The sequence below is a fragment of the Fusarium mangiferae genome (assembly GCF_900044065.1).
Source record: "Fusarium mangiferae strain MRC7560 genome assembly, contig: FMAN_scaffold022, whole genome shotgun sequence".
In the NCBI taxonomy this organism is placed as follows: domain Eukaryota; kingdom Fungi; phylum Ascomycota; class Sordariomycetes; order Hypocreales; family Nectriaceae; genus Fusarium; species Fusarium mangiferae.
The window spans coordinates 376,456-400,307 of record NW_024573942.1 but is presented as its reverse complement, the minus strand read 5'-3'; the positions used below and the strand labels follow the sequence as shown (position 1 = coordinate 400,307).

Sequence of the window (23,852 nt, the reverse complement as noted above, 5' to 3'; positions counted from 1 at the left end):
AGTCTTCCCAACAGCAATGTCGAGGATGTTCCTGGGAGGCAGGCCAGAAGATAGAATGACACCAACAGAATTAGCACGACGATCATCTCAATGTTTGGGTTGGCCATCCTTATACAGAAATGTCTTTTCGACTGCTTTGCAAATAGCTCAGTGTCTCGCCATCTGGTAGCGATGGTTTTTAATTAATTAGCCTCTGCGGTGTCTTCTGCGGAGCGCCTGTCAGGTCGCCTTGCCGAGTTGTAGGCCTCCTGCTGGACACTGGCCCATCTCCAGTTTCTGTTGTTTTGTACTTGCCTGTTGGGGGATGTGCAGAGGTCGGACTCGGGAAGCAGAACCACGATGCTGCGCGACAACTGTTGGATGTTCCGATATTGGCTCTCTGGGTTTTCGATGCAATAAGGAATGGAATTACATTCTAAGCTTCTGGACAACGGCCGTTGATTTAAATACTTCCTGACAACGATAGAAGTCTGCCTTACTCACTGCGCCTCCTCACAGCCACTTCGAGAATTGACCGATTCCGTAATTCATAGAATCATGATTGAGCGAGGCGCAAAGAGCGGCTGAGCCTGTGCGTGACTACTGCGCTTAGGGTAACAATCTTTTCAGGGTCTTCCTTCTCAACGACCTTCTCTGGTCATTTGCTGTTTCAAAGGTATCTCTGGACAAACATCTTGACGTAACATTCGAGAAAGTCCAAATAAACGGTAGCAGTAGCATACCGAAGTTCTATCGGCAGTAGCGGCACGGGCTTCGAGTCATAGCAATGCTTCCGCATCTCCACCACTGTCTTCAACAATGAAGCGTCCCCAAATATCATGTTGCGCATAAAGAGAGCTTTATCATCACCGAACTGCTTGCCAATCCTCTCGACGGACAGCTCGCCGCTGAATACGATCTTGGTAGCGAAGCATATATCAATCGTCTCCTCCATGCTTTTCTCGTCGCCATTGATAGTCCCAGCAGTGAATTTACGAAGGCTGCTCGACTCAATACCAACGGACTCCTGGAGCTTGCAAAGAAGGAAAACGGCTCGTTCGAGTAGCTGAAGGCAAATACTAGTGGGATGTGTCTCAGGCATCGCTGCCTGAGTCGGAATGTTCTGAATCCATTGATTCCAAGTCTTCTGAATCCACGGGTTCGAGATGCTCTGCACCCACGCGCTACATGGATCCGTCTGGGTTCGGTGATGTTCCAAGAATGCTGGTATAGAGTGCATAGATTTATCGGCCAGAGTTGCTGTATTGGGATCAAGAATTCCGACTCTGCTTTGAATCTCACTACTTATCGTAATTGCCTCGTTGCGTTTGGATAAAAAAATAGGGGAGGGCCTTGGAGGTGACGGATGCGACGGCGCAGAGGCCAGTTCATCATCGGCATTGTGCATCTGTGAGGATCCGACAATGAAAGCAGAGATGGAATGTGCTAATTTGCAATTCTTTGCTATTGATCGTTCTCGGCGTAGCAAGCATCAACACCAAGACAGTGAAGCGAAAATCTCTGATTCTTATGCTCAACTGATATCCTTTGTACCAGAGGAATCACGGCAGTCAGGGATCCTACCACCCAATATGCATCTACTCCTGGTAGATCTCTCCCGGCGTCTAATGACTGGAGTCAGTAAGATATCTTTGGCAGTCGGATAAGGCTGGCAGTTTCCATCATTTGTATCAGGTTGCTGGCACCAACATGGAAAGAAAGTCTCTACAGTAGCCCCTGCAATGAGGGTCTTTCGTCATATTAATGCATATCAATCGGTCGGGATCAAACAACGAGAGGTTTCTCTTCACTGGTATCGGCTCGTACCTTTTCATCATGAAGCAGCGACCAAGTCCTTCTGGTTCCTCAGGTCGACAGTTGTAGCTTACATGACATGGCTCAAACTCTGCACAGGGTTGACCATGTTGCGGCTGGAGAACATGGCTGCCGGCTCCCAGACCCTGAAGATACGTCCCCTAAGCGTTACAGTAGATGTTGGCCAATAGCAACATACGTAGCCACGTGAAATATGGCGGTGAGGTTCTACATCCCTGTCGAAACAATTGCTCGTTGTTGATACAAGAAATAGCGTAGCATGTGATAATGCAAGCCACACTCGGCCGAGACTGCTCACAACGAACCAGACCAAAAAAAAGGATTGAAAATATCTTTTCCCCTGGCAGTTCGAGAATGTTACCTGCAGAACAAGGTGAGGCGGCAAGAAAGGCCATAAATCATGGGTAAACTCTCCTGACCGCTTTAAGTTTACTTACAATAGAGGCAGGAATTTGATGTGTCACTTAGCTATTAGCTGTCACTTGCGCTTTTCTATAGTGATACTATTTTTATCATGAAAACGCTGTTCTGTGTAGACGACAGCGGTAAAGGAAAGAATGGACTTGCAAGGGGAAGTAACAAAGCAACGGGTCGAATGGCCCTCGACCCTTATTCTACTCTGATGTCAAGTTAGGTTTGTTCCACTGCGGATCTCGTTCCTGAAGTCGTATCCACAGTACCCCAGGTTCTTTTGAGGCTCTACATTTTGGGATTTTGTTTTCGTAGAGCTCTTGCCCCGCGACCCCCGCACTAAGCCAGCTGAACAAACACTATCATATATACTTTCTTGTACCTGGACGATAGCCTAAGATTTAGGTGCTTCTGATTTTGCGTGTTAGTAAGCTTGAGCCTTTCTGATAACCTCTGTGGCCATCCGTCGAATAAGTAGAAAGATATTGTTTGACACGGCTATAGGCCAAGATTGAAGAATCAAATTCCCAAGAGACTTTTATTGCACGTTTCAATTCATTCATTCTACAACAATTCGGTGATGGTGCATATTTTACCGAGTAGATACCATGATAAAGAAAGCCTCCGTCTGTCTGCTACTCATACCAGAACCATGTCTTGACGACGTTGAGCATGGGCTTGACGACACCCTTCAAGGAGTATGAGCAGTGATATGCGGGTTTTTCTTGATATCAGTCCTCGATATAATTATCTTGCCAGCATTGTCTGCGATTTTACAATCGTCGTACCTCTTCACATACTTAGCTATGTTCTCTCAACGTGGGCACCCTGCACCTGTCTGAAGCATATGTGCAATAGATTTCGCGTTCTATACTGCTAAAATAATAGAATTGTAGACATGAGACGAGAAACCAACCCTAGACGTCGCTGTATTATCTTTATACCCTCCAGCTTTCTTTCTATCGTCGAGGAGCTTCACCAGACTTCCCAGCAAAGTGTCTTTGACCAGACCCATTCAAGTCATCTTATCATAGAGCCTGCTCTGAACCGCAAGATGGCTCGAGGCTTAATCTGTGATTCGTCCCTGGTTGTAGGACAGTCTCGCCCTTTAAACATGTATTTCTCAACTCCTGTCAATTGAAATTGGACTCGTGAAGCTACTCCTCATGGCGCCTCATGTTGCTGTGTCCGCTAGAGGCCTCACCGCAATCACCATGAGGCACTTGACGGTCTTCTCTCTAGTACTGGTGTAGCTTTGGATCCGAAGTTTGCTGGGTCAGTACAAGGGTGATTGGCGGTAACAAGCCATACTGGCGGACGACCATCCTTATCTTCCATTGAAAGCTCCGGCTTGGGCTCTGGTGTAGCAAAGTCCTTAAGACACGCTTCCAACTCGTCCATTCTCTTTTCCAATCGCTTTATATGTGCTAAACAATCAGCGTGAGTATTTGTGTTCCTGTTTATAATCTTTGTTATCACCTCAACTCAACGAGATTCTCCTCAACATACCTCTTCGGCGCTGGGTCATCGTATATGCAACCAACACCCTTTTCCTTACAGCTTTGGCATGGTATGGTCTCGTCGCACTTGACCTTCCGCTGCCGGCATTCTTTGCACGCCTATCTCCTGTTAGTACTTGACATTTCCAGAGTACACAAGGTTGATACCTGGAAAACTCGTGTATACTTTCTTTTGGCCGAGGCGGGCCCGTTACTGCCTGATATAGGGTCTTGAGGTAGGCGAGGGCGTTTTTTGGATAGCTTCCTCACCGGTACCTGGGCGGCAGGAGACGCCAATGCTATCGATGCTGCGGGATGTGATTGTTGATAATAGACGAGGGGATGTGTTGTTGGAGGAATAGCCATTCTCACTAGTCGACAGTGCGCATCGGCTTCTGATAGTAGGGTGTTCTCTGTGGAGCCATGTAAAGAAGGATTTATGCGCCCAGGAAACGTGGGAGTAAATAGAAACGACTGCGACTCGGCCAACTCTGACCCAGATCGGCCAGGAATCTGTGAAAAGGAAATACCTGTGAGAATGTAAGCGAACAAGCCAGGTATTTGGCTAGAAACGTCTATGACCTTCACTGAAAGGAGTATCTTTTGAAGTCGCAGAGGGCTCGCTCATGGGTGTGTTTGTATCGGCCGATGGCAGAAGGTCCGAGCATGGAGGCAGAATGCAATTCTGTTCCTTCATTTGTAACGAAGGACAGTGGTTTGAATTCGTCGAGCAATATAAATAGACCGTCTTGTTGTTGAGTTTAGCGGCCAGGTATGACAGATATAATTGCTGCATCTATTTGTGGTTGGTTCTGGGATTGAGCAGAGTTTCGAGGCAATCAAGGCAGGGGACTCTTGTATTCAGAGGAGGTGAAAGGTCCTGCCGGGAGCTGTTCGCTAGAGCTATGGGGTGAGTGAAGGGAAATCGTGCTCCTCTATTGACATGCCATCTGGATTCTTCAAGTCGTATACGATGGTTGCGAAGGGGATTTTAGCACATGGTGCTGTGGATGCTGAAGAGTTTTGTTCAGTTATAGACACTGTTAGGAATCGTAGATTTTAACAACACACGTGCATGAAAGGTTCATGGGTAATTTCAGCTCGTCGCACCTCACGAATTAGCGCCATAGCTGGAATAAGGGATGGTTACAAAGCCCCTGGTTTCTCGATGGCAGAGTTTTCGTCCCCAATGTACCGAAGGGTTGCCCAATCATATAGAAGTGGCGTTTAGCATGGGTGATCAAAGCACTGCTGCCTAGATGTGAGCGGCTAGAAATAGAAATAGAGAGATGGATCTTCTCGCCAGCATGTTCAAGCTCGGTAGCTGAGGGAGCCCAGGCGTTCGTCCCTCCAGTAAGCCTCAACATGCAGTGAAAGCTTAGTAGAAGTCTCACTATTGATGCTCTTGAAGTGAAATGTAGGTTTGAGGCTGTTGAAAGTGGAGAGCTCTGATTGATCAAAATAGGGGTCAGGCTGAGTCATTACCGCGCTAACAAGATAACGCCTAGCATCCCACTTCTCAACGCGCCATGTCCTCATCATTCACTCTAAACACTATCACCATCATCACAACGCAGTGCATCGCATCGCTTTCCCACGCGCGCGCACTCCATGCATGGAGGATACGCACCATCTATAACACATATCATAATCTCGAGCGCCTCTTTCGCTTCTCGTCAAGTCAAGACGAGGGGTTCCTCGGCCTGGACAACGCTAGTCTCTACCTTCGCCTCCGGCCTCTGACGAACGCAAACGGAAATCGGTCCTCAGTGAATAACCACAAGAGCTTTTCAAGTTCAAGCGCAAGTGCGGGACTGGCGACGACTCGCCGCTAATAACTTTCCCTCCTAGGAAAGCTGATTACACCCGCTTCCACGACAAGATCCAGGTTGCCTTTGGACGCTTTGAGTATAACCCTCGACGCGAAATTATCAGCTTTCGCATACCTCCCGCGCCCCACCACTTGTTCGTTTGACTCATTGGAAGCGCTATCCTCTATGAAATTCGCAAAATCAGACTCCAGGACCGGTAACCTCGCCTCCACCGATAGTATCAACAACATTTTGTCTTCTCGAATTGCTCTGAGCGATGTGAAGACAAATGGGAACAACGACCGGATGCGCAGCTCGAGAATGAAAAAGTCAGCACCCGGGTGTAACTCTCGAGGCTGGATTGGCTCAAGACCCGAATGAGTTGCGACGGATTCCCGTGATAAGTGTGAGAAGCCTTCGCTGCACAGCCTCTGGCGTCGTCATGGTAAGGCATGCCACCACCATAATGCTTTAACTTAGCTACAAGTTGTTGCCAGCCCAATCTGGCCACTTAGAAGAATCGAGTGATTCATGAACAAGTGAGTCGTAGTATAATGACCAATTAATATAGTATCTGAGGCCTGTCGTTCCCCTCTCATTCTCATTCAATCTTGAATTTGACCTTCTAAGCTTTGAGGCTTGTCGAGCCTATGCGTGAGATGAAAATGGCCATTCTCATGCACCTTGATTCTCAGATACAAGTGGCGGACCAAAAGGCATACTGCGGACATCGAATGAAGTACAATTGTATGGCTGAGGCTGCCTCGTCGACGGAAGATGTCCTAGGGCATATGGCAACTCTCTCAGGTCATCCTCCTCGCTATACCGAACGATGAGTATGGGTAATAGCAAGCCACATATTTTTATTCCTCATACGCATTCCCTCGACGATGAACTTGTGGGTGTTGCTACGGCTTCAAGCCTTTTAGAGGACCTCAAGGCGTACAAAAGCTCATTGAGGCTTTCTATGTATCATCACAATCTATTACCAATCATTAGACGTAAGATAGGCGTAAATGACACAAGGATTGTGGCCAAGTGATCATGCCTCTACTTCGACAATCGAACCGGGCCGGTCCGATTGAGAGGAACTTGAAGCTTTGAGTGTTATTTGCTCCAGGTGGTGCGCTGTCGATTGTCGGGCCTGGTGACAGAGCTCCCCACCATCAACGCGCGACATGCGATGCTGGTCCTTGGACCATACCCTCAGCTCCTCATCCCTATATCGACAGCCGACGATCGGACCTGCTTGCCACCAGACTATCTTGTCTAGAGCTGCATTTATGACATGTACTCTTTGATAAACCCTTTTAACGAACCAACTCCACGCCGTAAAGCAAGGGGCAACATGTTTTTGGGCCTGGCACGCTTGGTGTTACGTGTCACACGCGCTATTGTCTTCACTCCTGATATGCAACCCACAACTATTCCGGGCAAGACAAGAAACTTGGACTGAGACACGATCGTCTCTTCATTCATGGCCAAGTAGTGGCCAAAATCGCCTAGGGCACTTTCCGCTTGAAAATACCAGACTACATATCATTGACCTCTGTATAAACCAACGCCAAGTGGATGTGATGCATGATTACAGTTAGCAGCGGTTTCTGATTAGAAATCGCTACGGATCTGCGTATCCGGCGCGGGCTAGACCGTGGCTAAGGCAGGCTACTTGATGCAGCTAACTTAGAGTTTGATCTCAAAGCTGAGGTAGATTCTGTCATCCAATGCATCGTCGCCGTGAAATCAATGGAGTCCCGTGATGTAGCCGAAAGCATCAGACTATCGACTGCATCATCTTAGTAGCAGAGAGTTGTTTGGTCCGCTTGAGCTACGCGGTGGGGCATTAGAGTACCTCGACTAGCTGAATGAAGATCAGTTGCCTGCCTGATGCCCCTTGCAGAGAACCTGACACTACTGCATTGTGCGACATCATGTGCTATGGCATCGTCTAGCCTTTCGGCCGGACCATCTCAGCTATTGATCGAGTATACGGAGCCTCAGTATTCTTTTGAAGTAGGATAATAATTATTATTCATTTTGATATTAGAATCGAAAGGATCTGTGACGTTCTGCTTTTGGTAATCCATGGCTATCACAATGTCATTTGGGTTTGTAACCAGTCGTGGGAGCCCCAGGAAAGAAATCAGGTGCTCTCATCCCAATTCATCCTATCGAACTCGTTCCTGTTTCTCAGCCAATGGCGCCCCCTGTACCGAGTCTTGGGGGCGAAGGTGCAATTGATGATTCATCAAGCGTCTTGAAGTAAGAGTATGATGGTAACTGTATATACAATATACAATATACTTTAGGTGGATTCGTGCAGGCTATGCAATCGTGAGATTATCTACATGTGCAATGTCTATATGGACCAACTCGGCCTCTGATATAAGGCCATTTTAGGCCTTCGCAGATGTTCCTGTGCCGCTCGGTCCTCTGCAGTATGCAGCATCGGACGGATATCCAGGAACTATCTGTGAGACTTGCAGCATTGATGTCTAAGACTTGCAGACTCTCCAATCCAGTCCATTCAGCATGATTCAGTCCTCAAGTGGCGAGAGATCTTGGTGGTCAAGTCACTGCATAACAGAGGCCCCACGTCCTTCAACGAAACGAGCCATCTTCAAGTCTCTTCGTTTTGATTGCTATTATCCCAGAAATATCGACTCTTCATCTTGTCCACATATCTCTTCTTCATTGTTATATCAAAATGCAGTTCGAGGCGGATTACCGGTTTGATATGTACAATACCTCCAGCCCCATGTCCCACCCTTCAATCACCACCAGCTTCTCCTCCGCCTCATCAGCCTACGACCCATTCACTCCTACATCTCGACGATCAACACCTCATGAACTCGGCAACATGAACCTTGATGCTCCTTACGACTCTGTCTCCCAACGGGGGGCAGAGCTGACCCCTCCTTCATCAGCGATGGGCAAGTTCATGTTTGGCCCTGTCAAGCCTGAGCCTGAGTGCATCTCATTTTCCGACTCTCTTCCCAATGCCCCCATGAAGCGAGAGCAACTTGGCTTCGAGTACGATCGCATGATTGACATGGACATGGCACATCACGGATCAATGGGCTCATTAACACCATCAAGCTCCTTTAGCATGTATTCATACTCTCCTGATGCCTCAATAGATCCCGCCTCTCTCATGATGACACCAACCCAAAGCATCTCTGGCTCTGAAGTTGCCGAGACCGGCTCGTCATGGTCTTGTGCCAACGATAGCCCCAGACCATTCTTCCACAGCATACAACTCTCAAGTGACTTTGACACTTTTGATATGGACCGCCACTCTCAGTCACCCCTTGGTTACCACCTTCATGACCCTAACTCTCCCAACCGCATGCGTGCTCAAAGGAAGTTGATGGTACATGGGATCCAACAGAAGAGCCCTGAATTTCAGCGAGCTCAGGTTCGATCGCCGAGGAAGCGATCAATCAAGCCTGATTCTGCTCAAGTTGATGTTGTTCGAAGAGCCATGTGCAATTGTGATTATCCTGGCTGCCACAAGGCCTTCCGACGAAACGAACATCTCAAACGTCACAAGCAAACGTGAGTAGTTACTGAGATTGGCCAAAGATGGACATTAACAAAATGCAGTTTCCACGGTGAAGGACCTAACCGTTTCTCGTGCGAGTTCTGCGGAAAGGATCATTTCAACCGCCAAGATAACCTCAACAATCACCGCAAGTTACACGCACGACCCAATAGCCGTAATCGCGGAGTTGAGTTTATCCCTGCTGCAGTCCCTGTCATTGAGCAAGAGGAGCGAAGGAGGAAGCGAAGAGCGCCCTCAGAGTCCAAGATTGGGGAGAAGCGGGGCTCTGAAAACTAGTTTGCATCGTGTTTGCTTGCCTTGCCAGTGAGCTAGAACCACTGAGGGGCCGGTCTTGAAAGCCTTTCACTTGACTATACAGCCGCCTCTCAACCGTGCGACCTGTCCCGTCGTTTTCAGAGAAGCCTATTCGAGATGGGAATGTCAGGGTTGCCATACGGAAATTATCTCAGACACTATTTTACCTAGATTTCACTACAGTATCCTGGATATCGATGATTCGATGATTTTCATAAACCTTTAGAGGAATACCGGCCCTCGCATGCCGAGCATCTTTCATCTTTGAGCCTATCCTACCTTGACGGAAAATATCGACGGGTAATATACACCTGACATCTCAGCTTGCAGTAGCTGCTATATCTGAGAACAAGCCTCTACAAAAGTGTGTGATAAGCATTAACACGCACGTTGCCAGCCGGCATGTGGCTTTTTCATAGGGTTTACAAGGCTTTCCTCCAGAATTTAGTCATCAGTGAGCTTTGGTCCATCAGAAGGATAATGCAATAATACAGCTATTCATCAGAGTCAAACACAGTGTACTGCCCCGCAGGGCCTCGGTACTGCTGATGGTAGCTATTCACGGGCGGATACCAGGAGCCTCCTCTGACAGTGGTCCCTCAACATCAGGTAGTCCTGCTACTGGACATCGCCCTGGCCGATAAGATATCCCTCCGCCTCTTTCTTGTGTTTGACTCTTCTTGCGAAGGATACCCCCAGCTTCTAGCGGCAGGCCAGCTGCATAGGATCGTTGTCTTGCTCACTGCATGTTGCGTTCGTCATGGTGAGGTAGCGTACGTTAACTAGCGGTTCGGATCGGAACTGCAGGTTTCGGTTATCACCGCGTCGCAAGACGAGCATGTACACATCGCCCTGTAGGTCGCGAGCTTCTATGAGCCGAGTGTTGCGGATGTTTTTCGCGCTCAGTCGCACACTCAGACCGAGCGCATCGTGAAGAGGGGCTAAGAAGCGCGCTGATGTTGTGGATTGCTGGAACTGGATAGGCTTTCGAGGCCTGCAGGAAGAGTGTATTTGCAATGTGAACGTTCGCATTCTGGTAGATGTTCTGGACTAGCCGTATGAATGATCGAGAGGGGCAATGACCACGTCTCAGACGGCACCATCCACCATCTGTCCTTAGAACCGATCAGCTGGATTAACATGCCAGGGCCGAGGAGGCACTTACCGCCATCAAGTCTCCGTCATGGTCACCGACTCACAGCCTGCCCAGCTGTCTCAATGGGCGTCCACTGCTAGATAGTTGATGGTCTCCAATATTTCTTCCAGCTCGGTGCGACGGCGATTCGGGAGCCGTGGTCTCGAAGAAGAAAGGGAAACGTTTTTCTTGCCTCCTAATAGCTATATGTGTGCATCGTCACGCCCACGAGAAGGGTTCGTCTTGGGGAGGAGGAAAGTCGCTGGGGAAGTCCCTGCGAGGCCTTATGGGAGGAAGTTTGTCTGATGATGTTGCGATCGGTCAGTTGGGCAAAGGATCGTGGGTAAGGTTGTGCTGAAAGGAGACGCGACGAAAAAGGGTGAATCGAAATAGAGGCGAACTCGGTTTCAATGGTCGCATACAATTTAGTATATTGTGCCAAGATATCAAACAACGCGCAATCTCTTAGTAGACTGGCACGTTATTCCCACGAACGTGTGAGTTGTGGAGAAACGGCATCACTGTCAAGATCTGACCGCTCCACAAATGTGAGCGACTAAAGGAAAATTCTTGCTAAATAGAATTGATAAAATGCGCATAGGATGACCACTAGCCTCTAGCGCGTGACTTGGAAAGGCTCATACCTATCTTGTGCATATTATATACCAGTCTGCAAACCGGGCGAGTGTTTCCGGAATTTGTCGCGCATGTATACCGCACCATCCTACCCTGGTGCTGTCCATCCGCTGGCTAAGACAGGTATATACCGGCTTCAGGATGTTGGACAGTTTCGCAAGGTGTCGAGTGTCATCGCTTGCGCAGCCGCAAACCCCTTCAGTCTAGGGGCCCACACTCCCGCTAACCTGAATCGAAGAGGGCTCGTGTAGGCAGCCCTCCTATAGACTAGCCCAGGGGTCATGAATAGCACGACTATGCCCTGATGTCTTCTTTTCAGAGGCTCGCGTGGGTGCGATTTCTTTGATAGATAAAATTCTTCCACAATTTGGTATCTGAACGTCATCTATCGTCATCCGCTGTTTTATTTTCTTTGCTTCGTACTCAATACGACGCACCAGTCATCAGCACATATCTGTCTACAGAATGTCCAAGAACGGCGACATTTCATGGGCAGACGAGGGGGCCTTTCGATTCGTAATAGAGCAGGAAAGTCCGGCTTTAAACGGTCCAGGATCTGACGGCAGAGCGATCGAATCTGGCCGGCTTTTCGCATGTCCTCTCGCCAAAGGTGAACACGCGACCTCTCCAGACTGTCAACTTGAAGCTGCGCCTCCCCTCGACCCTCAGGCTCCCTTCAAAGAGCATCCTCCCCGTAAGAAGGTTGTGTATTTATGGATTTGTGTGAGTCTACTTGATCGAAAGTGCAGGTTATGAGACTCGGACTGCTATTGCTAGTTTCCTCAACACCTGCACTCTTACTAGTCTTGGAAATGTATAAGTATCTTCTAACACTCTGCCAGTGCCAATGTGGACATGGTGGAATGAAGATTACAGTCGACCCTTGTCCATACTGCACCATTCCACGGTGTGTCAATTGCGATACAAGACTCTTTAAGACCCGGTCAAACACAGCTATTCCTTATCCCGAATCTGGAGGCCTGTCTTGCCGACTTCCCTTATCTACATCAACATAGTTGTCTCACCAACCAAGCTACAGCCCCCTGAAACCATCCTGCTAGGAGTTGATACAACATTGAACCTTGGGTCATTCCTGCTAGCACGTACGATTTGGCATGGCAAGCCATCTGGCCGGGGTAGGAGAGCAGGCAGAGGAAGAGAAGACATGACAATTTCTTTACTATATCCCACTTATTCGTCAGAAGGATTGGAAGGTTCAAAAGTCTCGCATTTAGTTGTTCTTACTTGTGCGGGAGTAATGATTCACAGATGAGCTTTTGTCTGATACGAAAGGAATCTTTGATGCACTGACTAACAACAATTGATGTAACGAGACATCTGCTGTTATAACTGAGATATGCAACTGTTGAGACGGAACAAAACTCTCCTAATAAACTCGCCAGCTCAAAACAAATTCTCCCGCGCTGCACGTTACTATGACTGGGTTAAAGGTGCCGTATGGGATGGACCAGATGGATGGAGAGATCAGTCTACGATCGGCAGATACAGAATCTCCTCCATGGAATAATAGGGTTATGACAGATCAATTTTTCACTTTTAGTGATTAACTTATACAAAAGTTAATTGATTCCTTTGAATTTCTAATTCAACCTTACTATTACTTTGAACTTATCTTTGATTTTATATAAGCAGAATAAAGTAAAGTATACCCGAGGCATATCGTCTACTCCTCGTCATCCACGCTCACTGCGTTACGGAAACCGAGCTTTTAGTTGCAAACGAAAACTAATGACCTACAGTCTATAAACTTTGTATGTCACAATCTGCGTGGAAGAATGTCTTTTACCTATAGTTCCGACATGTATAGATAAATACCAGACGAAGTAAAGGATGTGGTCAAACTACGATGATAATAGTGCCACTTGCTATCTCGCACAAGCTCTCCAAAGCGTAAATGGGTATCTATTCGCGGCAAGCTCAAAAACCAAGTCATATTTTCTCTCCGCATTTGATTATCGACATGTCGTCATCATCCAGTCCCTCTTTTTCCTCCATCTTTCGTACTCAATTTCCAAAATCTGCAAAACGCAATGTTCAGTACTTCCCTTGGATCAAGAAGCTAACAAGAAAATCGCAGCTTGAAATGAGAGTGCAATCAGTGCGTGGCCTAAGCTGGCTTGTGTCTTTCTCAGTAAACCAAAAGAGTGTTCCGTGGTTCAATCTTGTGGTATAGCGTCTTTTGCGCAAATGGGCTTGCACCGCAAGGTATCTTTTGCGATGGTTTCTAACTAAAATTGTGTAGCTTTCGCAATTTTGCGACTGATGATGAAAAGTAGAGTAGAAAGAGAAGAGAATGTGCAGTATTATGTGCTTAAACACCTGTGATGCGCTCAAGAGGAGCTCGAGCGCTGCAGAGCATGAGCTTTAGGCTTGTACCGAGCTCTCCATTCCGAAGTGATAGCTTATCGCTCCGGATGCTCTTTCCAGAGGGGTTCCCAGCTACGTTCTCGTAGCATCGTGTGTACCACCATCGGCCAACGCCGCTGACGATCTTGGTGATATTATCGTCCATCAAGGGGCTGTTGTCGCTCATCATCTCAGATAAACTTGGCGGATCCTTCTCCTTCTCAGCAGCGTCATTGCCGTCATCAGCCTTGCTATCTTTGCCAATGACGGAACTTGCCACGGGAACACCCACTCGTACTGCCTTAATGGTAGTGAAACCAACCTTGCCAAGGAGACGAATAATGAGATCCGCGTTTGATCCGAGACTAGTATCAGATGTCATCTCTTGGATCCTCCCTTTTAGGTGGCAGACCGTACGTTGGCCCTGGTTGCCCATGTTGTTCAGGTCTTTGTCGAGAATGGAGAGCTTGATGTAGCCTCCTGACTTCAGCACACGGCCAGCTTCGGTGAGAATGCTGCGATAGTATGCTCCAGGGCTCGCGACGAGGAAGTGGTATACAACAGCTGTGAAGCTTTGAGCGCCGAAGGTGAAGTTGTAGAGCTGTATTGAATCTGGTGGTTTAGAAGGCCGAGAGGGAATCTCGAAGATGAACTCTCGAGTTCTTCTGGAAGAGGAAAGCGGGGAGACGGATTGAAGAAGGTAGCTGCTGGATATGTTCCGGCAGCGTAGAATGACCACTCATCGTTGTCAAGGGCATTGATCACGAGGATTGAGTGTCTGGTCAGTGATCCTCCAATGGGAACCAGCCTGTGGAGAACATAACTAAAGAGGATATCCTTGAAGGCAAGTCACCTACTCCCCATTATTGAGTTGACCCTGAGGCAGGCCTGTGCGAGCGGACCCGTCTTTCGAAGAGGAGCTGGCGTCAGATAGTTTCGTCTCGCGTGAAGGTCGACTGTCGTCGAGATACTTCAACAATTGTAGGTGCTTCACCGGCTGGGTTGCGGTCTTCATAACCCGAAACAAATTTGGAGGCTGAGGAAGGGGGGCTTGGATTGGATTGGACGTTTAGTCATGTCGGCGCTGCAAGTGCTGGAGATAGGTGTTGTTTTAGACTGCCGGATTGTCTTCTCATCGAAGACAATATTAGGCAACTTTAGGGGCTTCTCCTTGCTAACCAGCTTCGATTAGTACGTCTCAAGATGCAATAGTGTACCTTGTGGAGAAGCTAGCGAATCGTCTCTACAGAGATCATCGTATGTAGAGGCAAAGAGCAAGAATACCGGAGCAGCTCGAGCTATCTAGATGTATCGGTAGTTCCCTCGGAGTCCTTGTGACGGGGAAATGCTAAGAACTCCTTTTCAACTCGGCCCAAAGCATGAGAGTTGAAGTCTCTTGATGAGAGATTGTTGGTGCTTGGTGCTATTGAACCATTGGTAGTCAGATCAGGAGCAAGGCTCGAAGTCCTAGAAAGTAGGGGATCTTTGACAATTAATTCAGAATCATGGCACTCAACGTTTTCTTTTCCCAATTACATGCTAGCTCTGTAAGGCCTAGAAATGCCCATGGGAGACACATGTTCAGTACGATTGCTTACCGTTCTGGGGATTCTCCCGACTCGAGGAGGTCGATTTCGTCGACCAGTAGTGAGGTCCAGTAACGTACTTTGCAGGGTAGGGGTTTTGGTCATCAAAGTCTGTTGCGGTACAAGCAGCAATAGCTTGATCTTTATCTCAATGCTCTCCTTGGTGGTGGTTTGAGTCAGCTCTCTAGGCCGTACCGGAGAGCTGATTGACAATCTCATCTCTTGCATGCTTTGTGAAAACTCGGGAGTACCGCCAACACTAGGTGATTTTCCGTAAGCCTCGGGAGTACGATCACCAAAAGCTGGCCGTGGAGTGCGTGGCATGGGCGACGACTGGTCTTGAGAATCTACCAACGGCTGCGAGTTTCCAATTCTCGAGTCTCCGGTCACTTAGCCTTGGGAGCTTACGTTTCGAGAGATTCAGAGCTTGCATTTCGACTCGCGATAATCATATCCCTAGCGATAGCCGCAGGGCCGAAGCAGTCTGCAAAGAGGGGCTGTTGCTGGAATTGGCCTCTTGGGTTGTCCGACTGCCAAAAGAACTGCGCGTCTTGTTGCCGATACGGCCACTGCATCTCTCGGCAGCATCAATGCGTTCATAGCCTTCATCACGGTTGCCAGATACGAAACTCTGCGAAGGGTCCTCTTTCCCTTCTCATTTTTCTCAGCTGACGAGACTTTACACCTACAAATGCTGTGCTGCAGATCTAGACTGCTTCTGCCTTCCCAGCTCATATTCGTCAGGACAAATCTCTAGCGAGAGTGGTAGAAGGCTTATGCAGCCGTTATCTATGGGGCGGTCGTGTGCTTAAGAGAATGCGCCTACCTCAAACTAGCTGCTCATGTACCCACGCACTTGACGACGCACTTGTCGTCGAGAGTTTGTAGACGATAGTAGATGCCTGAGGTGATAGCCAAGTCGATGATTCCTACTAGTTTGCGGTGAGGTCGGTGATCAGTAACAATCTTACGTGCGCTCCCGACAACAAGAGTGGACTGTCCCGGTGCTGCTTAACATTGGGGCGCAGCTGGATCATAATGAGTATTCAGCACAAGTAGACTATGTTGACGACCGGCAACAGCCATTCGACAGCTGCGAGATCAAACTGCAGTGTCAAGCCATCGGCGAAATGAGGCCGCTGCCGAGAACGTACATACACTGGAATATTCCATCCAGCTTGATCGGTGCTTTGTAGCCACAGTATTGATCCCCCACCTCCGTCCTCATTACTCCAAGTAGTCGCAATGGCGTGAGAGGTTTGCTTCGCTAAGGAAAGGGTGACGTATTGAGAATATTGCTAAGTGAGGTGACGAGGTATACGTAGCGAGCCATAGTCCGAGGCGGTCCTATTTGTGGAGTCTTGGTTGCGAAGGGACATCGACCGTAGCCCTGAGAACGACGCGGCAAAGGGTGTTGGGGTATCGACGGCTGCGTGATTGAGGTGGCTCGTATGCGACCTTAGGATGATGCTCAAGACTGCAGGGAGATTGTAAACGGCCAGGAACAGACGCATAGTGCAAGATTTCGGTCAAGAAACGTGCTGGTTGGCTAGGCCGGTGGGTTTGGCAACCAAAATATCTTGCGCAAACGGGGCATCGGCCTTGACGCTGGGTAGATGATCAGACTTTACGACGCCAAGGTTAATTGCGATGGAATATAGCTATGCAGAGGCATCCAACTAGATGTCGTCACTCATTGTTGGCGCGGAAGCACATGTTTTTCTTCGGAGAATCACCAATGGTGTCGCTTTTCGTCTCGAGGTGGATAGAGCAACGGGTAATCGAGGAATGCGAAAGAGATCACAAGAAAATGATATGCGGCTTTGTGCAAGGTGTCTGTCGTATGAGGTGCTGGAATTGGCACAGCGGATGTATGGCAGCTGCGCAGACTTGTGCAACATCGGATGTTTTCATCAAATAGCGGTCAAAACTTGTTCGCTGTTGGACAATTATGACAGTGGGAAGTGTCGGAAAAAAGCACGCACGTTCGTGGATCGAGTCTCGGTCGCGTAGGAGCTTGGGCTTTGCGGGCGTCTCATCGCTGCCGGCGTAGCTAATCGTTTTTGCCAGCGTTTTCTTGTACGTCTTCTAGGAGATTCAAGATTCCGATAATGTCGGCTTTTTTGGATCCTTCGAGCGTCAGCAGAAGGTCATCGATGGTCAGTATTTGTGTGAAGCGTCGACAATTGTGCCTGACCTCAGCCCCAAGTCCGACGACATGAATTCCTCCACTCCAAAAAGGCGAAAGACAGATAACGCTACCGAAGACGACTGGTTCAGTGATGTTGGTATTACTCCAAGAGCACCTAATCTTCCCCTGCGAAATATGACATCTCCCGTGCCCTCGGGCTCGCCGTCGAAGAGGTCTGTCAATTCCTCCCAAGCTTCATCATCATCTAGGGCCTCTTCATCGCGCCAAAAATTGTCCGATCTCCAGATAGCATATGAAGGGGTTAAAATCCGACATTTCGCAAGCCCCTTGGACCTTCAACTTCCGAAGCTAATTAGGGACGCCTTGGTCTTCTTACTTATTCACAACAAGGTCAAGATATCTTCTCGCCGACCATCGACAAGAACGCTATCGGGCATCACCAAGGCGTATTTCCTTGATGAGGCCACTGCTTTCTTTCCTCCCCAGAATTCTGGAAGTCACCTATCAGCTTCTGAGGCTGGTCATGCCCTAACATACTTAAACAGAACGAGGATGAGTCCGTCTGGAACGTGGAACGACATTAGCGCCTGCTCGAAAGCTCTATCGGAAGATCAGGCCCCAATCGCCTTCTCGACTTCAAAATATGGTAATTCCAGGTCGCCTGCCTCGTGCCTTCTCCGCCACTGCCATTACGTCTCAGCCCAGACGTTGCCAACTAGGTAGTCTGAGCTCTCCTAGCAAGATTGCCAATACGGCGCTTGTAGAACCAGGTGCCTTGCCCTGAATTTGGACACAGGGCCATTAGTGGTATTGTGTTGCAAGTTCTTCAGAACTGAAGAACTACGAAGGAAAGGACACTGCACGAACCATAAGTCAGAATTTACTTTGGTACATCATGAATCTGTATATTGACTGGATACAGTTGCTCTGGCTTCAGAAGCTAGTTGGCAGCACTAACAATGCGCTTTGTATTCACGAAATTGCTGCACCCCTCGAATCTGTAAACAGAATGAACGATTCTGGAGACGTAGTGGTTGTGGTACAAAGACCATTCGTTTTGACACGCCGCGTTTAGCTCCTTCAACACCACCCTTGGACGCGCATTGAGGGGAAGGCGCTACTTCCTATTCAAGTTTTGGAGACACTTGGCTAGGCTTGGATTCATTTAAGGTTGCTAAGTCAATTAAATTAATACCATCAAATGCAAATCCTTCTTCGAAATAGCAGTCTAAGATTTAGGTCTCTTTAGTTATACAACTCACAGGTTGTGATCATGCCTACCAGTGCCATACTCCCTTTAGGCTGGTGTTCGTGGTATATTAGTCAGCAGTTAATCAGTACTCAGGTTGAGGCCCATAGAAATATATGGATTGTGAGTCCTGGGAACCAAAGTGATGCTTATTCATTTGGCAGCTTGGTTGCAGTGGTCGACATGCATCGAATGATCAGAAAGATGTTTCTCGATAAAGTTGCAGACAAGTACTCAAGGGTCGTATTCTCGAGAGATTCTTGACGTATAATGTTAGTATCTTCGATTGACAAGTCTAGCTATTGATTATTACTTCGCTGTAACTTGATACCTCATATACAATTTTCTCAAGAATTGAAAACAGGTTCCAGTATCACTCTCTTCCTATACTGCCTTCCACACAATCGAAATCAGTCTTCCGAAGAAAACCGTGGGGAACGAGAGAAACAAGAATTAGATCCAGATATGCATTCGGCCCAATTCCCAAACATCAACTTCTGATCGACAACACATTCGACTAGACAGTGTAGGCATGCTTTGTATACCTTCTGCGCGCCTTCAATTTTTGATTCATTCCCAGTCTGGAAAAATCCTAATACATATTTCCAACCGTGAGCCTCCCAAAAAGCTCTGGCTTGCAAGACCCTCTTCTCAACCTCGGTGTCCATGGTCGCTGAACGATAGGATTGTGATCCAGGAAAGACTAATCCGTATACGTGCTTCCAGCGTCTCTCGGGACGCAGGTCAGTGTAGTCTTTGGATTTTGTTTTCTCTCTCAGTTGGCTTTTCTGGTGATAGTTGATGCCGTCTGGAATCTCTCGAGACCCAGTTTTACATTCCGCCTTGAGGATATGGGCGTCGCATTTTTGCACCGCTCCAAAGGTTTTCGAGCATCTTGGACAATATGGTGGCCTCATGTGACGCTTTTCGACATGCATGATCACACTCTCAACCGAACGAAGATCATAACGTGCAAGGCAACGTCAATATCTCTCTGGATTTGAAGCATAGAAGGGGCATTTGAAGTGATCGAATTCGTCAGGTGGCGTAGAGGACTGTGCAGCTGTTAAGAACTGCTGCCAGGCTTGAGATAAAATATGGTTCACAGCATCATCAATCCTTTTATCGGTATGAAAAGCGGAGTCCCTAACTTGATCTTCAAAACAAGACTCATCTTCCGTGATGTTGTCTTCCGAGCTCGAATAGGCGTGATTGGAACACATAGATTCCTGAAGGCCTGAAGTTGAGTGTTCGGAATTGAGACTAGGCATGCCTATGGCGATTGATGGGGCATTGAAATGTGAAAGATACCGAGCCGGCGTCAGAAAAAAAAAAAAAAAAAAAAAAAAAAAAAAAAAAAAAAAGAAAAGAAAAGACACTGTGATCTTAGCGTTAGCGTTAGCGGATCAAAGTTCTCCCAGAACAATGTAAGGTAAGCCATTCGTTGGAATTCTTGACATGTAATAAGGCATAAAACGAGGCACACCGTATCCTGGGTGCGAGTCGCGTACCGGTAATCTGCCTTGTACACAAAAGCGGGGAATGCGGCTCAACTGCTACCCCTGTCTGTTGATCTAGATGGGAGGGTATTTAACCAGCAATGAAGTTGAGGGATACGCGGCGACTGATTACCCGAAGTACTTTCTTTACGTACACGTGAACTTGATTCAGTGCTAGCAATGGGCCTTCCCAGAATGCCTGTCGAGATTGTATCTCTCCTCGTTGAGCTCCTCGACGTCGTCGATGTGTTCAATATGGCGTTGAGCTGCCGGTCTTTGTATGGTATCCTCCTGGATGAACGAATGTGCCGTATTACACTTAAGGCTCGCTTTAACCACTCAAATTTATGAAATTCTTGACGCTGACGACACCTTAGAAAGCACCGTATTCTGCAGAAGCGAGAGAGGCACAGTCAACAAGCAACTTCCCGAAGGCGTTCCGGAAGCTTGCTAAGCGGCGAATGGCTGTCCGAGCAGCGGAGCCTTGGATGGTTGCTATAGTTGCCATGGCAGATTGTTTCATCTATACAAATGGTCACTTGTGCTACACTGTTAATAGCAAGCATCTCCGTGTCCTCAACACACTCGAGAAGAAGCCTACATCTGAGTTGACAGTCGATGTAACACTGCTTCTCATGGCCGCAGTAAGAGACTACGACCCTCGAAAATCTCACACCTTTGAGCCCCTGTACTATGCTCAAGGTGTTCTCTCATGCCTCGCAACGCAACTTTCCCAAGATTCCACCACATGCAGCTGGCTCCTCATCTTCGAGCTAAGAGAATCCCCCAGATGGGTTGTTGTGCAAAGGCCAGATTCAAGATACCCATCCTTTGTGCGCAACGACAAAGATTACCTAATATGGGGTTCAAAATCACATGTTGGACTCGATGGGAGCTATAGATGGAGTCTTCGTTGCCTCAATCTTCAGACTCGCAAGTGGGAAGAAGTCCAGATGATTTTGTGGGACTTTGACAAGGAAAACATAGGATCTGACATCTGCTTCGAAATCATCGATGGCCAATTTTACTGTGTTACCAACACGTTGAAGACAGAGGCTGAACATGGAGTACGAAATAACTTTTACCAGGTTGTGCGGTTTCCTGTGGACAATGCATCGCATGGCAATTGCGAGAAACCTCTGATGCGCAATCTCTGGCGTCGCCATGATTCGGAGGGCGCTGTAGATGAGCGCTGGACTTCATTGCAGCTCAGTAAAGACGAGAAAACAGGTGAGCTATTCATCGTTGAGACGCGAAAGGAATGGTTTCCAGGAAACGCAGGCAGTCAGAGGACGTGCTACAAGAAGATGCTTCGGTTTGGTCAACAGAAGGAAGGTCTTCACGCAGAGTCCGATTTTTCAACTTCGCTCGGGCCAATTGTGGAAAGCCTCGACGAAGAGGAATGGAGCAGCGAGGTTCATGTTGAAGAACGGTCAAGTGAGAATACTCACATTGGCGACGGTCCAACAGACTTAAAGGCCTACACCCTTGATGATTGCTTTGTGCGTTCATATAATCCAGCATGCGATACTTTTATCGATCTCGTTTCTGAGGCTTACAACTCTGGGTCGACGTTACAACTCAGAGTACAGCCCAAGAATCAGGTGCCACCAGTCATTGTTTGGCCACAAGTCCAACAAGCATGCCACCGCAATAAAGGTTTGGCTCAGCTTCAAGGTGTTATCAACCCCATCCAACCGATCAGAGGAATCGAGTGGTCTATGGATGATCGAAGCTTGGTGTATTCACCAACTTATATGGCATCTGGACAATTGAGGCCCGTCATCCTCATCTCATTTGATCCAGAGCTTATTCTTCCAGGCTTTCCCAATTACGTAAAACAGACTCAAGATGCAAATAAACATTCCAAAGCCGCTTCACGTCTAGAAACCAGTGGTGGAAGAAAAGGGACACCGTGGTCATCGAACCAGGATATCGGCGAAATTGCATCGCCATCCGAGGGGGATCCGAAGGCATGTGCTAACCTTGTCAGATTACGCCCTGCACTTTATCAGACGATGAGTCTGGGTAATGGCGATGCACATGGCTTTGATCTCTCATGCCCACGTCTTTCTAAAGGCTTGAGGCCGCAGTAATGCCCACATATCCGGGTGATCTCTTGTTTGGCTTCAACGGTCCCATGGAGCCAGCCAGGATTTGGAGAACTCCAGTGCTTCATTTTCTCTACTAATTGTCCAGGTCAGGGAGGATATTGAAGTGCCAAATCAATGTGGATGTGAATCCGAGAATTCGGGCTCAATTACTCCCCGTCAACAATGGCTCGGGAACTAGAACAACACACTATAATGTCACATCTAGGAGGCTTACCATTGGAAGTAACGCAAGGTACCAACGAATGCCAAAATGAGATATGCGATGTGGGTACTTGGAACATACCGAGGCGAATCGTATCCGTTGGTTTCGTAGGACCCCTTGTAAAGAAGTTCAAGACAGTGGCACGACGCGCCGTCATTCAATACATCACCGCCCAATATTCTCGGCCGCAAAAATGTCCCGACTTTTGAACTACCACAGAAGACTTGGCATACTTTCGAAGAAGAGAAAGGTTGGAAACTTCAAATTGGAATAAAAACAATATCTAACATTCTAACTTCGATAAAAATGGCTATACTATTGCTAATATGGTTTGTAACGACGAGAAGGTTGGTAGAGACTGGTAGAAAAGAGTGAACTACTGTATGACAGGCTCATCAAGATCCCAAGAGACCTCCTAGATCATCTCTTTTCGGCCCAAGCCTGTTGTCAAGCGCTTGTTACGCGAATCAGTGGATGATGCTGGGGGGGTTCAAATGTCGAGACATAGGAATGCTATCAGAAGGTTTTTGGCAGCGTGTGGTCTGATGCCGATTTACAATTCGACTGTACAGAGTACTGCGAGTTCTTGACTGGTCACATTGGCGGCTGCGCTGCCCCTTGGAGTGATGGCTAGCAGCATGCAGACTATGCATACAACTTTCTCAGCTTCGTCGAACACTTGATGCAGAAGTGACAGAACTTGACACCGAGGCAGGACCTCTGCGGCGAGTTGGCCAGTGGTAGCGGGTAGAAGATGTAACTGACTGCTCTGGAGATGCGATGACATCGTGAGCGGGCCCAGGATGCAGCTGTAGATTCACGCCCACAGAAATGCGGTCACGGGAGCCATTGCGGTGATTACGTGATGCTTGTTGCATCTTCAACATGGTGGCCTGGTCAGGTGGTGGTGGAAAGTCGCCCTCACTTGGTTGGACAACGCGTTGAGCGTGCTCTCGTATCATCATCGGGCATGCAGTAGCAGCGCGCTGTAATGCGGTACCCATCATCATGTTGTCATTGCCAGATGGTGTCCGAGCATGACCAGATCGAGGCTCATAGTCATATGGCACAGCAGACAGCTCGGCAGATCGAGGTGCCTCTCGGTCGAGGTCTGAGGGAATCTCACCAATGGATGGCAAACGCCCACGTCCCCGGGCAGAGACTGGGGTATTGAATCTGCTATTGTTTGAAGGGCGAAGGAAGGCTGTCGTGGGTTCGTTGTTGGATGCATGAGAGAAAGCGGGAGAGCCGGCAGAGTCAGCGATAGGGGTAACATCCGCGGGAATCGGGGTCTGGCCGCCGTCGCGAGCAAAGAACTTTGACTTTTGCGTTTGATCACCAAATGAGGTGATGAGCTYGAGARCAGASGTCTTTGCRATGCTGCGTTGGGGGCCACGCTGTACACCGGGAGGTGAGAGAGGCGGGCTTAAGATCTCAGGAATACTGGGAGTCATAGTCTGGAAGTTCAGCTGCGCGGCGGATGGAGAAGTCCAAGGCTCAGTGGACTCCTGGTCGGT

At 48.2% G+C, this 23,852-nt stretch overlaps 6 protein-coding genes across 6 annotated transcripts; 2 read left to right on the top strand and 4 right to left on the bottom strand.

Moving 5' to 3' along the window:
* Positions 1-649: 649 nt before the first annotated feature.
* On the bottom strand, positions 650-1,081 carry FMAN_14139 (uncharacterized protein; the record flags this gene model as incomplete). Its single annotated transcript, XM_041825627.1, has 1 exon — positions 650-1,081. The coding sequence occupies one exon, from the start codon at positions 1,079-1,081 to the stop codon at positions 650-652; it is 432 nt and encodes a 143-aa protein (XP_041690988.1).
* Positions 1,082-3,435: 2,354 nt separating this feature from the next.
* Positions 3,436-4,353, bottom strand: FMAN_14140 (uncharacterized protein; the record flags this gene model as incomplete). Its single annotated transcript, XM_041825626.1, has 4 exons — positions 3,436-3,682; positions 3,736-3,845; positions 3,894-4,255; positions 4,308-4,353. 4 exons carry the CDS (start codon positions 4,351-4,353, stop codon positions 3,436-3,438), a joined length of 765 nt encoding a protein of 254 aa, XP_041690987.1.
* A 3,890-nt stretch (positions 4,354-8,243) lies between these two features.
* Positions 8,244-9,377, top strand: FMAN_14141 (uncharacterized protein; the record flags this gene model as incomplete). Its single annotated transcript, XM_041825625.1, has 2 exons — positions 8,244-9,094; positions 9,143-9,377. The coding sequence occupies 2 exons, from the start codon at positions 8,244-8,246 to the stop codon at positions 9,375-9,377; spliced, it is 1,086 nt and encodes a 361-aa protein (XP_041690986.1).
* Positions 9,378-13,498: 4,121 nt separating this feature from the next.
* Positions 13,499-15,443, bottom strand: FMAN_14142 (uncharacterized protein; the record flags this gene model as incomplete). Its single annotated transcript, XM_041825624.1, has 4 exons — positions 13,499-14,145; positions 14,187-14,341; positions 14,391-14,503; positions 15,132-15,443. 4 exons carry the CDS (start codon positions 15,441-15,443, stop codon positions 13,499-13,501), a joined length of 1,227 nt encoding a protein of 408 aa, XP_041690985.1.
* A 4,756-nt stretch (positions 15,444-20,199) lies between these two features.
* On the top strand, positions 20,200-22,115 carry FMAN_14143 (uncharacterized protein; the record flags this gene model as incomplete). The annotated part of the gene is made up of 2 exons (XM_041825622.1): positions 20,200-20,343; positions 20,397-22,115. The coding sequence occupies 2 exons, from the start codon at positions 20,200-20,202 to the stop codon at positions 22,113-22,115; spliced, it is 1,863 nt and encodes a 620-aa protein (XP_041690984.1).
* Positions 22,116-22,997: 882 nt separating this feature from the next.
* Positions 22,998-23,789, bottom strand: FMAN_14144 (uncharacterized protein; the record flags this gene model as incomplete). Its single annotated transcript, XM_041825621.1, has 2 exons — positions 22,998-23,657; positions 23,739-23,789. 2 exons carry the CDS (start codon positions 23,787-23,789, stop codon positions 22,998-23,000), a joined length of 711 nt encoding a protein of 236 aa, XP_041690983.1.
* Between the last annotated feature and the right edge of the window lie 63 nt (positions 23,790-23,852).